The 14,566-nt window shown below is 53.3% G+C and overlaps 1 protein-coding gene across 5 annotated transcripts in view; it reads right to left on the reverse strand.

Moving 5' to 3' along the window:
* The window catches only part of MYLK (myosin light chain kinase), a 260,972-nt gene that overhangs the window by 77,949 nt on the left and 168,457 nt on the right, over window positions 1-14,566 (reverse strand). For all 5 annotated transcript variants that reach the window (XM_078066769.1, XM_078066774.1, XM_078066775.1 and 2 more), the window contains 5 exons: window positions 13,121-13,258; window positions 11,114-11,311; window positions 10,115-10,364; window positions 4,465-4,536; window positions 2,673-4,018 (listed from right to left, as the gene is read on the reverse strand). In XM_078066769.1, the coding sequence (XP_077922895.1) occupies window positions 2,673-4,018; window positions 4,465-4,536; window positions 10,115-10,364; window positions 11,114-11,311; window positions 13,121-13,258 (2,004 nt within the window). The remainder of the gene's footprint in view (window positions 1-2,672; window positions 4,019-4,464; window positions 4,537-10,114; window positions 10,365-11,113; window positions 11,312-13,120; window positions 13,259-14,566) is intronic.

Here is a 14,566-nt window from a genome sequence, read left to right on the forward strand (position 1 = left end):
TCATCACTGTGAGTGTATGTCCCCTCTTTCCAGATCTGTGGAGAGCACATCTACTCACACCTCTCAGTGTGCCCTGCTCCCTGCAGGGGGGCCTGCTGAAGTGGTCACTGAGAAGGCTTTCAGATAGGCTTTCTCCCTGGGGTCCGTGTCTAAGCCAGGCTCTTGAAGACTTGGAGGGTGAGGCTCTAGAGAAGGGATGGACAGAAAACAGGGCTGGTATTTTAAGACAAGCTACTCTCCCTACTGTGGCAAGGCAGACCGGCCCATGCAGTGAAAATACCAGAAACTTGGCAAGCCCAGAGGGCACCACCAGTCTTCCAGCCTCTTGACAACTACTGACAATGTTGAGGAGTTAACAGCCCTGAGTATCTTACCCTGCTGGACAATGCTGCTGGTGAGTGGATCCTGAAAGGTCTCTCAGCTGTGCTGACATCTAACAAGAAGGAACTAAGAGGTAATATAGCTTAGTGGTCTGGGCATCAGAACTCAACTGCCTACATGCAAAGTCCAGCTCTGTGACTCCCTAGCTGTGCAGCCTTGGGCAAGATACTGCACTTGTCTGAGAGACAGGCAGGATGAAATGAGTGTAAGAGGCCTAGGACAGCGTCTGGTACATGGTGTTCAATTCATGCAAGCTATTCTTAGTTTTCAAAGGAGAATTACAAATATTTAGAGTATTTTTTAGAAGCTGAATTTGGGGCTGTCTCTTTATCCCCTTCCCACCCTGCTCCTAGTCCTTCCCTATCCTCTCCTTGTGCTGGCCTTCTTTTAATCATTTCTTCTTCCTCTGATTTGGACCTAAACTGTCCCTTTGAGGTGGTTTCTGTGAGAGGCGATACTGGAATAGCCCTTTAACGCTCAGTGACAGCAGATACCACGTACTCAAGGCACTGTGGACATGAGTGGCCGTGCCTAATGACTCCGGCGTGTGTTTGAAACCAGGGCTGAGGTCTGCTCACGGTGCTCGGCTGAGGGGATTGTTTATAAGCAGCTACTAGTGTCTCCAGGCACTCTCAGGCCCCACACAGGTCTCACAGCAGCTGCGTGGCTCTGGGCACTGCCCTCAGCTGTCGAACATCTGTTTCCCTGAGGTGGGTGTAGCCATGGGCCTCACACTGTGGATATGCCCCAGGGACGGGCGGCTGCCCACCCTTCATCCTTCCTGGAGAGATCACCACAGGGTAACCTGGGAAATGCTCCCAGTCAAGGTCTCAGACCAGTTCTACCAAAGGCTTTCCAACTGGGAGGGGCCCACAGGGGTGACAGGGAAGGTGCACCACGCACTCCCCTGGACATCTCATCCCACCCTAGTAATCCCCCATGCCCACCTGTGTGTGGACCACAGGGAGGCTGAGCAAGCAGAGGCAGGGGGGTAGATGACATGCCTTCCGAGGACCCTACCAATCTGGAGATATCCACACGAGAAAGTTCTCCTATCGACACAGTAGCAGAAAATAAAACATTTTCTCTCTCTTGGTAAATTTTCCCTTAATCTTTTAGCGCTTAGATTCAAAATGCTCAGCTGTTCCCGATTTGCTGTCTGAGTTGCAGAATGAAGAGAGAAACTTCATCGTGGGCTGAGAGGGATACTGCTTTCTTCAAATGCTTCCTTCGGGTTTCAGGAAGAAGGAAGGAAGCCTGATGAAGGAGGGGAGAGGGGGGTGCAGTCAGCAGACAGAAAGGGGAACAGCACGGTGTGGGGTGTTTCTGACATCTCAGCGGATCCCGATTGCACAGGACCTGTCCACTTGGGCCTCCTCTTTGCTGCCACCCTCCACCCGTTAAGGGTAAAATGCCACTTCCTGGGGGAACTTTGTACCCTGCCCTGTCCAGACCCACTGGTAGCAGCCCTTAGCTCGGGCCAGGCTCTGTTCCAGCACTGGCCACCAGAGTGGGGTGTGGGAAATCTGCCGACTGGGAGCTCCCGTTCAGGCTTGAGATGCTTGGCTAAAACACTTCGAACCAAATTGAGGGTCCAGGGGAAATGCCCCTCTCACCCCCATCCCTTCTTTCGGTATAAGCTGGCCCATCTCAGAACTCCAGATCCCAAAAGGCCCCAGATGTCAGGATTTAGTGCCCCCCCTCTTCTCCCCACAACCCAAGAATGTGAAATACCAGCAAACAAAGTCTCATCCAAATTAGGAAGCGAGTGGCTCTGTCCGCCCAGGAGTGTGTGCCGTAGGGGCTGTTTGGGGTTTTGGCTTTCCCCCACCGATCCTTTCAAACCCACAGTGTTATCAAGACTTAAGTTGTTCTTGACCCCAAATCACAGTCCCGTGCCATCCCGTCACTGTACACCCTTCTCCAAACCTAAAATGCTGCTGCGAATGTAGCCCTCAGCTCCGAGCCCCGGGTGGGCTCCAGCCCCCAGGCCCCCTCACGCCTGCAAACAGAGCCCTCTCCACGTCCGAGCCGTGGGGCACTAGCTCAGGCCCAGGGCCGCTCTGAGGAGCCACGGCTGGGGCTGCCATGAAGCATCCCTGCCAGACAGATGCCAAGGCCTGGGCGTGTGCCACAGGACCAGACGCCCACCTCTCACCGCCCCGTGATGGAGTGTGTACCCGAGGGCCCGGAGCAGGACACCGCTCCTGGCAGGGCTGTGAGCGCCAGTCCACGAGCCTACAGTGGCCCTGGTACAGAGCCCCCTTCTTCCCGGCCCTTGCCCTTGTTACCTTCTTGTGAGAGGATGATGAACTTGGTGGTCTTGAGTGTCTTTCCATTCAGCGTCCAGGTGATGGTGGCTGGGGGGTCAGAGGACACCTGACACTGGAGTAGCAGCTTCTCGCCCTCTGTCACGTGGACATCTTGTAGCTTCTCCTTGAAGGTTGGGGCTGTCCCTTGGTTCTCTGACCTGTTCTCATTATCTGTGGCTCCTGCATGCCCCCTCTTACAGTTCACATCATTCTTAACCTCCTTCTTGAGTTCTTCTTTCCCAGCTGGTTTCAGGGTCTCAGCAGGCTTGGCGTTACCCATGGGTTTTGGGGTCTCAGCAGGCTTGGCGTTGCCCATGGATTTTGGGGTCTCAGCAGGCTTGGCGTTGCTCATGGGCTTTGGGGTCTCAGCAGGCTTGGCGTTGCCCATGGGCTTTGGGGTCTCAGCAGGCTTGGCGTTGCCCATGGGTTTTGGGGTCTCAGCAGGCTTGGCGTTACCCATGGGTTTTGGGGTCTCAGCAGGCTTGGCGTTGCCCATGGGTTTCGGGGTCTCAGCAGGCTTGGCGTTGCCTATGGGTTTCGGGGTCTCAGCAGGCTTGGCGTTGCCCATGGGTTTTGGGGTCTCAGCAGGCTTGGCGTTGCCTATGGGTTTCAGCGTCTCAGCAAGCTTTGTGTTGCCCACAGGTTTCGTGGGCTCTGCAGGCTTGGCATTGCCCACAGGTTTTAGGGTCTCAGCAGGCTTGGCATTGCCCAAGGGTTTCAGGGACCCTAAAGGCTGGGCATTGCTCACGGCCTTGGGACTTTCTGCTGCCTTGGCATTCAAGGCCTCAGCATTGTTGCTACCATTCTCTGCTGGTAATTTTTTCTTGCTGCCTAACACGGAGCGGAAGTCTGGGGTGGCAGGTTTGGGAAGTGGTGCCTTCTCAGGCACCGGGGTCTTAGGAGTCCCCTTTTTGGCCAGGACCGAGCGGAAGTCAACTTGCTGAGGGCTGTGCACCTTCCTCTCTTCCTCTGACACAGTCTTAGGCTTCACCTGCCGCTGCAGGTTGGCGCGGAAATCCATCTGCTCAGCTGGGATCTCCTTGAGGTCTTCTTCTGACACGGTCTTGGTACTCACCTTCTTCCCCAGGAGGTCACGGAAGTCTAGCTGTTCTACCTCCTGCTGGCGGATGGCCTCCTCAGTGTGCTGCCGGGTCTCCACGCGCCTCTTCAGCAAGCCCCGCACGTCCTCACCGTCTTCCTCCTCTGGCCAACCCTGCCCTCTCGCTGGCCAGCCAGGCCTCAGGGTCCCATAGCAGTCACCGCCAGCTCCATGAGCACCGGCTCCCTGGCTGCAGAGGCCCTCACAGCTGACAGGCTCCCTCCCCCTGCAACCAGTGAAGGGAAAAAGGAAAGTAGCAAGAGGAAAAGGGGCCGGGTAAGAAAGAAACGTCAGGGGAGAGCAAATCCCTGAGGGAGGGAGGGTAGAGGGGAGGGGGGAAGGGGAGGTTGGGGCTGACCAGGCTGTGTTTATAGAAGGGAACGTTGGTGAGAGGCTCTTGCTTGCTTACTTGGTTTGTTACATCGGTAATGACTTCAGTGGCCTTATAAGGGTGTGTGCAAAAAAAAAAAAAATAATAATTCACCCCCCCACCCCCCGTCCTCCCCTGCTCTCCCTCCCTCATTCCCCTTCCAATCTCTCCCTCTTGGCTCAGCAACCTCTGCTGGAGGATACAAATAATCTGGGGCTGCTGGGCTGGGCCTGCAGGGGCCGGGAGGAAAGTGGGTGGCTGGTGGCATGGGGCCTGGCCGGGCACCTGCTGGGGGCACTCACCGCAGGGGCGCTCTGCCGGGGCTGCTCTGTAGCGTCAGGGACACCTGGCAACTGCATTCGCCCACGCGGTTCCTGAAGGGTTTGAGAGATCGACACAGATCAAGAGGCTCTCAGAGCCAAGGGCCCACTCAGCCCAGCGCTGAGAAGGGCAGGGCAGGCAGCAACTTGGCCACAGGCTGGCCAGCTTGCTCCAGGGAAGAGGGGGCCGCGGCTTAGCTGGGACCCCAAACACCCACACAAGACCTAGACCTAGGGCAGGCCCTGCCCCGCTTTGGTCATCCTTTTCTTCCCCCCTCAGCTCTTGTATAAAAAGGGAAAAAAAAAGTCTTCTGAGAAACAGCTTAGACAGACATCCAGAAGTAGGAATACTTTTCTCTTAAGTATATTACAAAAACAATACAATCGCTCAATCTAAACACGATCACTCAAAACTAAAGTCCAAACCTGCCAGGGTGTGATGGGGCTGCTCCGTCTAGCCCACGCAGTCCTGGGCTGTGACCCTGAGTCTGACTCCACACTCCCGCAATACAGAGGTGGTTTCGTCCTCTCCACACAGTGCACCCCCCCGCCCCCACCCCCCCCCCCCGCAAACTGCTATTTCCCCTTCTGCTGCTCGAGAAATAAAAACACTCTCCCATCCCTCCCCATGAGCTAAAAACCAAACAGGTGTCTTCTTGCATGGGTGACCCTTTCTCTCCTTCCTTCAGGTGGGGAGAGCTCTGGATTCTTCAACCCACTGTTAAATCGTTAGTGTCCCTGTGGTGGGTGGCCAGTTGAAGCCGTCTCTGCTCTCTGTTCGGGGAGGGCTGTACCCTGCTTTCCTGCTGCCAGGACTTAGAGCCCATGGGCCCTCTGACCCTGCGTGGCTGCCATCTGCTGGCGGTTCTGAGCTCTGACCAGCCAAGGTAGTCCAGGCAGGGGGAAGGGGCCAGGGTGGGGGAAGGGGTGGGGGCAGGACTGAGAGCCAGCGGCGACTCTTCATGGTCATAACCTCCCTTTTTATACAGAGCCCACCACCTTTCATTCACTTCCATTATCTTCTTGTGCCTACAACACCCCAGTGAGGTATGGAGCACTATTACGCCCCTTTTAAAGGTTAAGGAAGGAGGCTCAGGAGTTTCTCTGAGGCAGTCCCACTCACCCCCCCGCATGGTCATCTTGCTGGCACTTCGGGGCCCAGCACGTGCCTCAGCTCCTGCCACAGATGTGCCAAGCTCAGCAACAGGTTCCTTACATAATCCATCTCACTTCATCTCATGACATCTCAGGGAAGCCAGCACTGGTTTTATAAGAAAAATAAGGCTTCTAAAAGTTAAATAATTGGCCTTAACTCACAGAGCCAACCAGCAGAAAAAGGGGTTGACACCCAGGTCTCCCTGAATCGGGGACCTGTAACCTTCCCCCTCTGCCCCGCAGGGCTCATCAGTACAAATCTACTGTGGGATATGCGTGTGTGTGTGCATGCCCCTGTGTGCATGTGGGTATCAGCCGCAGGCATGGATACGCACAGATATGGGACCTTACCTGCTGGCCAACTGCACCTGCAGGTCCGTGTCTGGGATCATGTACACAGGCACGGCTATCCCCACATGGACAGACCCCAGAGCACGTGCTCACGCAGCCCTGCTGATGTATATGGCTCTCCACCTTGCTTTGCTTGGCCTCCCTCCCAGTGGAGGGCCAGGTCCAGATCGGACACTGGCAGCCCCCGGCGTGGCAGATGATTTGCAGGGGAACTGGGGGTGGGGGGGCGGGGGGATGCCGCTCACTCCCAGGCACAGAGCCCCATTTGAAACAAGGAGAGGTTGATCGGTGCTGTCCTCCAACTCTCCTCTCATCCACTGGGGTCCCCTCCTGGCTACCTTTGTCAATGCTCAGGCTCTCAGGGGGCACCGACTCAAGGTTCAGAGAGCCTCAGGTCTGGACAGCTGGAAGGCCTGAGGCTGTTCCTTTGCTCAACAAACAGCAATCAGGTGCCTCCTTAGTGCCAGGCCCTGGGGAGGCTAAGAGGCCCTCAGGACATCCTGAGCATTGGGCACAGAAGGCTCATGGGGCTTTGGGTCAACTTGCAGAATAAACACGGGAGGTCATTTGCAGGTGAGGCCCAGCTCCCTGGCACCCCACTTCTGCTAGGCTGCTAGCCAGTATTAGGCCATTCATTCCCCACTTTTCTTTCAAGCACAGGGTGTGGGGCCCAGGGTTGGTGAGGAGCAGGAGGCCAGGAGGCCAAGGGCCACATTTTCCCACTAGTGCTTTCCAACGTTGCCCCAGCTGAGTTTCCTCCTGCCACAGGTATAATGCAGCCCGGATGCAGAAATCAGGAGCAGACGCTGACCAGATGGGTGTGCTTTACCCCAGCCGAACCCTTCAGAGACTTTAAGTGGTGGGCCCCCCTCCCCGTCCCCTGAGCTGGAGTAAGCTCTGTCTCCCCATGGGGAAGCAGGCGAGGGCTTCTGTTGCTTCGATTGCCTGCCCTTAAGGAGGGAGCACAGGGAGCTTGTTGCTTGACCCATCCCCAGGCCTCAGCCTGAGGCACCTGGGGAAGCCTGAGGGGCAGACAGAGGTGGAGAACTTGGGATACCATGGCTGGCCCACTAAGTGGATCATCCCTTGGGGTGATCTGGGGGTCACCATTTCTGCAGCCATAAACTTAAACCTCTGTTGGGCCTTTAAGGTAAATCATGGGTTCGTTCAGAGCCTACACAAAGTCAGAAAGGCCTGTGACCTGGGACCCACACACCAGATAATCTATCCAGCCAAACAGCTTCTTGTATCTTTGGTGTCTGTATCTACATATTCAGTTACAAAGTCAGGCCGTGCTCAGCCCGGGCGCTGCTCAAGAGGATAGGGGGCTAAGACCCCACAGGCTGCACCTTTTACAAAGTAACAAAACCCTTTCTGCTCCCACCTCCCAAACCCTGAAGAAGAAGCCCACTCTTTGGTTACAAAGCCTTTGGACCCTGTCCCACTCTGAGTCACCCTCCCCTGGAATGGGTTTTATATGTAAAATTAGTTAAAAGAATTGATTTCCTGGCAAGTCTCAATCTTTCAAATATTTCAGCTGGAATTTGGAACTGACTTTTTGACATTTCCTCTTTTAGTTCAGGAGACAAGCGTTAGGGCCGGGGAGGCAGAACCCGTCCGGCCACAGCTGTAGCAGGGACAGATAGGACCTGTCACACCAACCCCCACCCCCCTGCCCTTTCCTCCCAGCTATCTGGTCTCCCTCCTTGAGGCATTCTGTCCTGGGTCTAGGGCTGATTTCTGTCAGGATGAGAAAAGCTGGACGGGAATGGGGCCCCTGGCAGACCTGGCACGTACTCCCCAGAACTTTCCACTGACTTGCTCCTCAGCTGGGAACAAAGCCAAGGCCAGGGCAACAGCTACCCAAAGGAATGAAGAGGCTGGACTTTGGGGAGGGGAAAGGGGCAAGGGCTGCGTGGACGGGGACTCCAGTGGAACCTCCTGGATTCCCCAAGTTCCCATGCACTTGGGAGAAATAAGGAATGGGAGAGAATCTGATTAAAAGACAGAGATGAGGGTTCCAATCTGGGCTCTGCTACTTGCTTTTGTGTGGCCACGAGCAAATCCATGACCCTGAGACCTCAGTTTCCCCCATTATTAAACGATGAGTCGGCTAGATAACTTCTGAAGTCCCTTCCAGCTGGGACAGTGTAAGTTTTATGACTGTCCCCAGCTGGGCCCAGACAGTCTGCCTGCCGACCTCCCAGTGCAACCCTCCACTCTGGCCTGGCAGGCTTCCCACAGCCCTTGCTTTGCTCTTCCCTACCCTTTCTTGCTCAGCTCTTCAACGTGCCCTCGACAGTCAAGCCTTTACTCATTTGCTAAACCTCAGCCTATGGTCCTCAAAATCCCACAAGGAGCTTCTCCCTTCTAGGATATTTGGCTTCATTAATGTGAAAGTATTGTCCCGCAGCACAACTCCTTCCATGCAGACAAGCTCGTGTCTCATGTGTCGTCAGTTTCTATTATTTGTACCGGCCTAGGGAGGGAGAGTGTATCTCTTCTCTATTCTGGAGGCAGACTTGCCTTCCCGATAATAACTGGTTTGGGTGTAAGGCAGAGGCTGTTGGTGTGTTCTATGCATACTGCTGACGGCAGCAGGATGACCAGCCAGCCCACAAGCCATCCCCGCCGCTGACTGCAGACATGGCAATAGCTCAGCTGAGATTTGCTAAGCCTTACCCAGCTAGGCAGAACTTCCCAGCAAATTAAAGAAATGATAAATGACTATATTTTATAAAGCCACTAAGTATTCAAGTAGTTTGTTATGCAGCAAAAGCGAACTGATACAAGCATAAAGCACATGCCCAGAAAGGACCCAAGTGGTGGGCCACACCCTGGGTTTTGTTATTATTATAGGAACAGTGCTCAGTCATGGCAGTAGCTTTGGCATGTAGCTCGGAGCCTTGAACATGATGTGCTCAGCACAGGGAAATGATTTATCCAGGAGAGCAAGTCCTTCGCAAAGTGGCCGGGCACCCGAGCCAGGGCAGCTCCAAACATCTTTGTTATGTGGCATGACATCCTGTTTGCAGGGTCAAGGTCAGGAGAGCACTCTTCTTCAGTGCTTACATCAACCCTAGGGGCTGGCGCTCTGTCTCCATCAACCCAGGGCTGGCATGGGATTTTAAGCGTGAGAGCATTTTCAAGGTAGAAGAACATTTCTGGATCACTTTCATTTAACAAGCACTGAATGCTGACTCTGGGCAGGCACTGTTCTAGGCACTGGGAACAAAGCAGTGTGCCTTCGTGGAGCTTACCTTCCATGTAATCTAGAAAACCTTAAACAGGAGGGAAAAAAAGGAATGGGCATAGTTAACCTCCCTGTAGTGGTTTTAAATGTCTACAAACTCTTTGACGCTCCTCTCTCCAAGAGATGGAACCTAATCAGGCTTAATGACTTACTTCTAGCAAATAGAATATAGCGGAAGTAACAGTGTGTGACCTCCAAGGGTAGATCACAAAAGACATTGCAGGTTGCAACTTATGCCCTCCCCTGATCCCTAGCTCTGTGGAAGCCATGTCATGTAGTCACTCAAGCAGCTCTAGGGAGAGGTCCACACGGCAAGGAGCTGAGGCCTCAAGCCAACAGTCCTATGAGCGAGCCATCTTAGAAGTGGATCCTCCAGCCTCAGTCAAGCGTTCAGAGACGACAGTCCCTACCAACATCTTCACTGTAAAAATCATTCAGCAAAGCTGCGTCAACTTCCCGATCCATTGAAACTGTGAGAAGGTAACTTGTTTTAAGCTGCTCGGTTTCGGGGTAATTTGTTACACAGCCAGAGATAACTAATACATTCCCTCTATCCTGTTGCTTTTCCAGTTTTAATCCGTTCTTCCCTCCTTCATATTCTCCACACACCAAATAATAGGGGAACAAGAGCCAAGATGTAATAAGACAGGGGGCTCTGGGGAACTGAGCTCAGGAGCTCAGTGAACACCTTTGCATTGAAGCGGAAGAAACGAAAGCTTGTTGGCAGCACCGAGCTTGCCCTTTCCTTACCTTGAGCCCAGCCGCACCTTATTTTGGGTTTCTGCTGCTTCCTAGTCCTGGGTGGGAACTTTGACAGGAGGTTTGGTGGGGGGGTAGTGGGTTAAAGGCAGTTGGCAGGACATGTGGACTCACTTGAGCAGGATCTCATACTGGCCGGCATGCCAAGGCTGCACGTCCTTTAGAACCAGCGTGAACACGTCCTCATTCTGTAGCACCTCGAAGTGGCCAGCGTCTTTGGACAGGGCTTTGCCGTCGCGCAGCCAGTGCACAGTGGGGAAGGGGTCCCCAGCGATGGCACAGGACATGAGGACACTCTGGCCCAGGGAGGTTGTCACTGAGCGGGGCTTGCTGATGAACCAGGGCTGGGTGCCATCCTGAGGCTCTGGAAGTTGGCAAAGGGTTGAATTAGAGAGGAAGGCCTTTCAGCAGACAGGGTCCACTCAGCTCTCCCTGGTGGTAAACGTCAAAGACTGCCTGCTACCCAAATAACAGCTGGTCCAGAAATCACTCTTATTGCATGTACAGTTATAGCACACCCTTCTCATGGCCCATCTGTCCCCTGAGGATAATACAGACAGGATAATATGGTATATCCACAGCAAGGGAGGTAACCTAGCACACTGGGCTAGGTGCTAATGATCTACATGAGATGTGTATGATTTTGAGTTGTCGCTTGCTTTATGTGTCCTTCCCTGCTCTCTCTTCTTAAATATAGGTTCTCTAAAGGCAAGGACCCTAACGGGCCACAGCTTGCCTCAAAAACTATCACTGCACTAATGTAACATTGTGTGTTCACGACATTTCAGTAAAAGGGAAAAAAAGCTATCGCTCCCTAATTAAGTGTATCCTAAGATTTCTCTCCTAGCACTCTGTGCAACTTGTCACCAATGACCCAGAGAGGGCAAGGACCTCAGAAGGCTCCAGGGAACAGTGTTGCCACTCAGCCAGAGTCTGGCCTTGGAGGCTGGAATGGGACCAGGGGAACACAGGGGCCATGGGAGAAACCAAGTCAGCTCAATTGGTTTCCTCACCTCCAAACGGCTTTTGGAGGGCCCACTAGGGCAGCGGATTTCCAACCCCCTCCCCTCCCCCCCCCGCCTGCCCGTACCCTGGTCAGCCCCGCAGCCTCACCTTGTACCATGAGCACCGCCTGGGTGCGGACTTCTCCGGCGCTGTTCCAGGCTTCACAGGTGTATGTGCCCGTGTCCTCCGGGAACACTTCCTGGATACAAAGGCTGTGCCGAGTGCCTCTCTGCTCAAAGTGGAAGTCCTCCGACTCCTGGATCTCATTCCCATCGTGAAGCCAGATGACCTCAGGGGGCGGGTTCCCTGAGCGGGGGAGATAGGGAAGGCAGACCCGGCAGGAGGTTGGTTCCCTGGGCCATGTGGCAACTTTGCACTTAATAGTGTGACACTGTACTAAATACTAACCTCTCTATGCCTCAGTTTCCCCATCCGCAAAACATTCTAACCATATCTTCCTCAAAGGTTTGTTGGGAGGATTGAATAAATTAATACAGTCTCCCGGAACAGCCCACTAGAATAGTAGATTAGAGGGGTGCCTGGGTGGCTCAGTTGGTTAAGCGTCCGACTCTTGATTTTGGCTCAGGTCATGATCTCAGGGTTGTGGGATCGAGCCCCGCATCAGGCTCCACGCTAAGTGCGAGTCGGCTTGAAATTCCCTCTCTCCCTCTCCTTCTGCTCCCCCCCAAAATAAATAAATAAATAAAATCTCTAGCAGATTAGAATAGCATCTGGCATGAGGAAAGTGCTCAATGCATATTCATGATAATTATTTAACAACAGATTTGCGGAAACCAGAAAGGATGGGAAGTGAAAAAAGTCAGAATTCAAGCTGCTTGGGAACGTGGTAACTGGCTCCCTGGGTGTGAAGCGAATGCATTTCCCGCTCTGCCCTGCCCCGCACAGTGTGTGCACGTCCAGGCAATGCCATGGTGACCTCGCAGTCACTCCTCTGTCGGTTTTCACCAGGAGGAAAAGTCAGCATCTCATTTTTCTGCCATACAAATGTTGGGTCTGAGGGTGGACACGGGCACCAGCTCGCGTGAGTTTCCAAACACAGCTCAGCGTGGATAGCATTTTCAGGTTTTACCAGTCTACTTTCCTTGGTAGATTCTAGCAGTTTGGTGGGGCAGAAAACAATGGCCACCTGTGAGAGTTGCCCCTGCGGTAGCATTGTGCTCTGCTTCCCGACGAGCAAGGCCCCAGGAATGGCTGATGAGGGAGGCTGTGTGGTGTCAGGCTCTCTCAAGGAGAGAGAGAGAGTGGGGTCTGCTTCTGATGGGTTAGCCGGCACGAGTACGGAGGCTAGGAGCAGAACACCTCTGATTTCTGTCAATTCAAGGAGTGTGGACAGGGGAGGCAGCCAGGCCGAGGCCTGGGACCGTCATGGGGCTGCCTCAGGCCTGTAGGAGTTGGGGGTGTGTGGGGATCCCTGAAAGGGGGAGCCCATTCATTCTCCCACAGCTCATCTTTATTACTTCTGCAGCTCAGGATGAACTAAAGCCCAGGAGAGTGGCCTCCAGGCTGTCAGGGGGACTGATCAGCGGTCAGCAATGAACAGGAAACTCTGGATATGCTTGGGCACAAGCCGGTTTAGTAAGTCTGTGCCAGCAGAGTCCCCAGGCTTCTCTTGTTGGCCTCTAGCGGGAACTGTGACAGTCCCATTGGGCTGCTGGTCACATGCTCTTGTCACCCCGCCCTGGTTTTAGAAGAACCTCTGCTCTATCTGCTCTATCTTCTCACCTTAAACTTGAATAGAGCAACAAAGTATCTTCCAAGAGCTGGGAAGCTCACATCAGCTGGTTTTGCGCCAGTGTTCAAAATCTTCCAGCTACAGTAGCCCCATTATGTGTCCCCACTAATCCCTACCCCGCTAGCTATGGTCATCTTCTTCCTCTGGACCACCGTGAATTGACCTTGAATCCAGAAAATCCTGCCCAGAGGAAGCAGAAAAGAGGGACCAGCAGGCTCCACTTCTTCGGGTCCGCTGCCTGATGGTCCCCTGCTGACTTTCTGGTGGGGGGATGATCGGAGCAGGACATGGGGGAGCAAAGCGCACACAGCAACAGCGCCTGTTTTCCCATCTACCCCAAGGAGAGAGATGCAGAGACAGACCTGACACCTGGACTGTCATGGTGACCTGGCTTCCATCCATGACTTTGAGGTCGGAGAGGCCCTGCAGGAAGAGGGGCGCGACCAGCTTGCTGGGAGCCGCGGGCAGAGGGTACCCGCTCTTCCTGTCACTCTTCTTTTCTGTGCGGCAGACAACAGAACGGGGGGCGAACACTCATATATTCATTCGACAAACACAGACTAGAGGACTGCTGGGCACCCAGCTTTGGTGAGGCTTGGACTTCTGCCAGAGGCTGACTGCTAGCAGGTGGGGCATGTGGGGAGGGGCTGGAGATCAGTAGCAACGAGGCAAGGCAAGCCTGTTTCTCTGCTTGGCATGCCAATGCTCTTGCCTGGGAGCCGGGAAAGGGCCAAGCCCAGCTGGGGCTCTGCTTCCTCAGGAGAACTTCAACACCTGCCATCTTAGGAGATTTTTTTTTTTTTTTTTTAATTTCACTCACCTTTTTATAAGTGATATGCTCCCATGGCACCAAATTTAAAAAGTACCAAAGACTATGTGTAGTCTCCCTTCCATCCCTGACCTGTGGCCATCAGGCTCCTCTCCCCAGAGGCAACCAATATTCAGTTTCTTGTTCATCTTGCCAGAGATGGTCTATGTATATAACACACAAGCAAATAGCTATACTCTCCCGTTTTCTTCTCTTAAAGAAATGATAGCACACTCTATGCACTGACTGATGTCTTATATTTTCATTTAACAATATACCTCGATGCCTTTCGTAAAACAGAAGTGAAGAGCTTCCTTGTCGTTTTCTATGGCCGTGTGATGCTCTATCACCCTCCCATGAGATTTTAAGTACCTCAAGAAAGCCAAAGACGCCACACTCATGAGAGTGACTCCAATGAAAAAGGCCAGTCTATGGCCATCCCACCCTGAGCGCGCCCGATCTCGTCAAATGAAAAAGGCCGGCCATCCCAAGCACTGGTGTGGGCGAGGACGTGGAGCGCCGGGACCTCTCACACGCTGCCGAGCCACACATCGTACACACCCTTCTGAAAACAGCTTGGTACTTTCTTAAAAAGTTAAACATGCATTTGCCATACGATCCAGTCATTCTACCCCTGGGTATTTTACACAGGAGAAATGAAAGCACGCTTCCAGACAAAGACTTGTACACAAACATTCATAGCAGCCTTATTCCTAACGGCCCCAAACTGGAAACAACCCAAATGGCCATCAACAAGTGAATGAATAAAGAGACTGTGCTGTATTTATGCAGTGGGATACGACTTAGTAATAAAAAGAAACGGACTAACAAGAAACACTACAACAGACAAATCTCACAAAAATGACACTGAATAAAAGAAGCCAAAGAAAAAGTATATACTGGATGATTCCATTTATATAAAATTCTAGAAAATGCAAAATCTAGGGATAGCAAGCAGATCTGTGGTTGCCTGGGGCTTATGGAGAAGGATTGTAAAGGG

The sequence above is a fragment of the Halichoerus grypus genome, chromosome 1 (genome assembly GCF_964656455.1).
Source record: "Halichoerus grypus chromosome 1, mHalGry1.hap1.1, whole genome shotgun sequence".
Lineage (NCBI taxonomy): Eukaryota > Metazoa > Chordata > Mammalia > Carnivora > Phocidae > Halichoerus > Halichoerus grypus.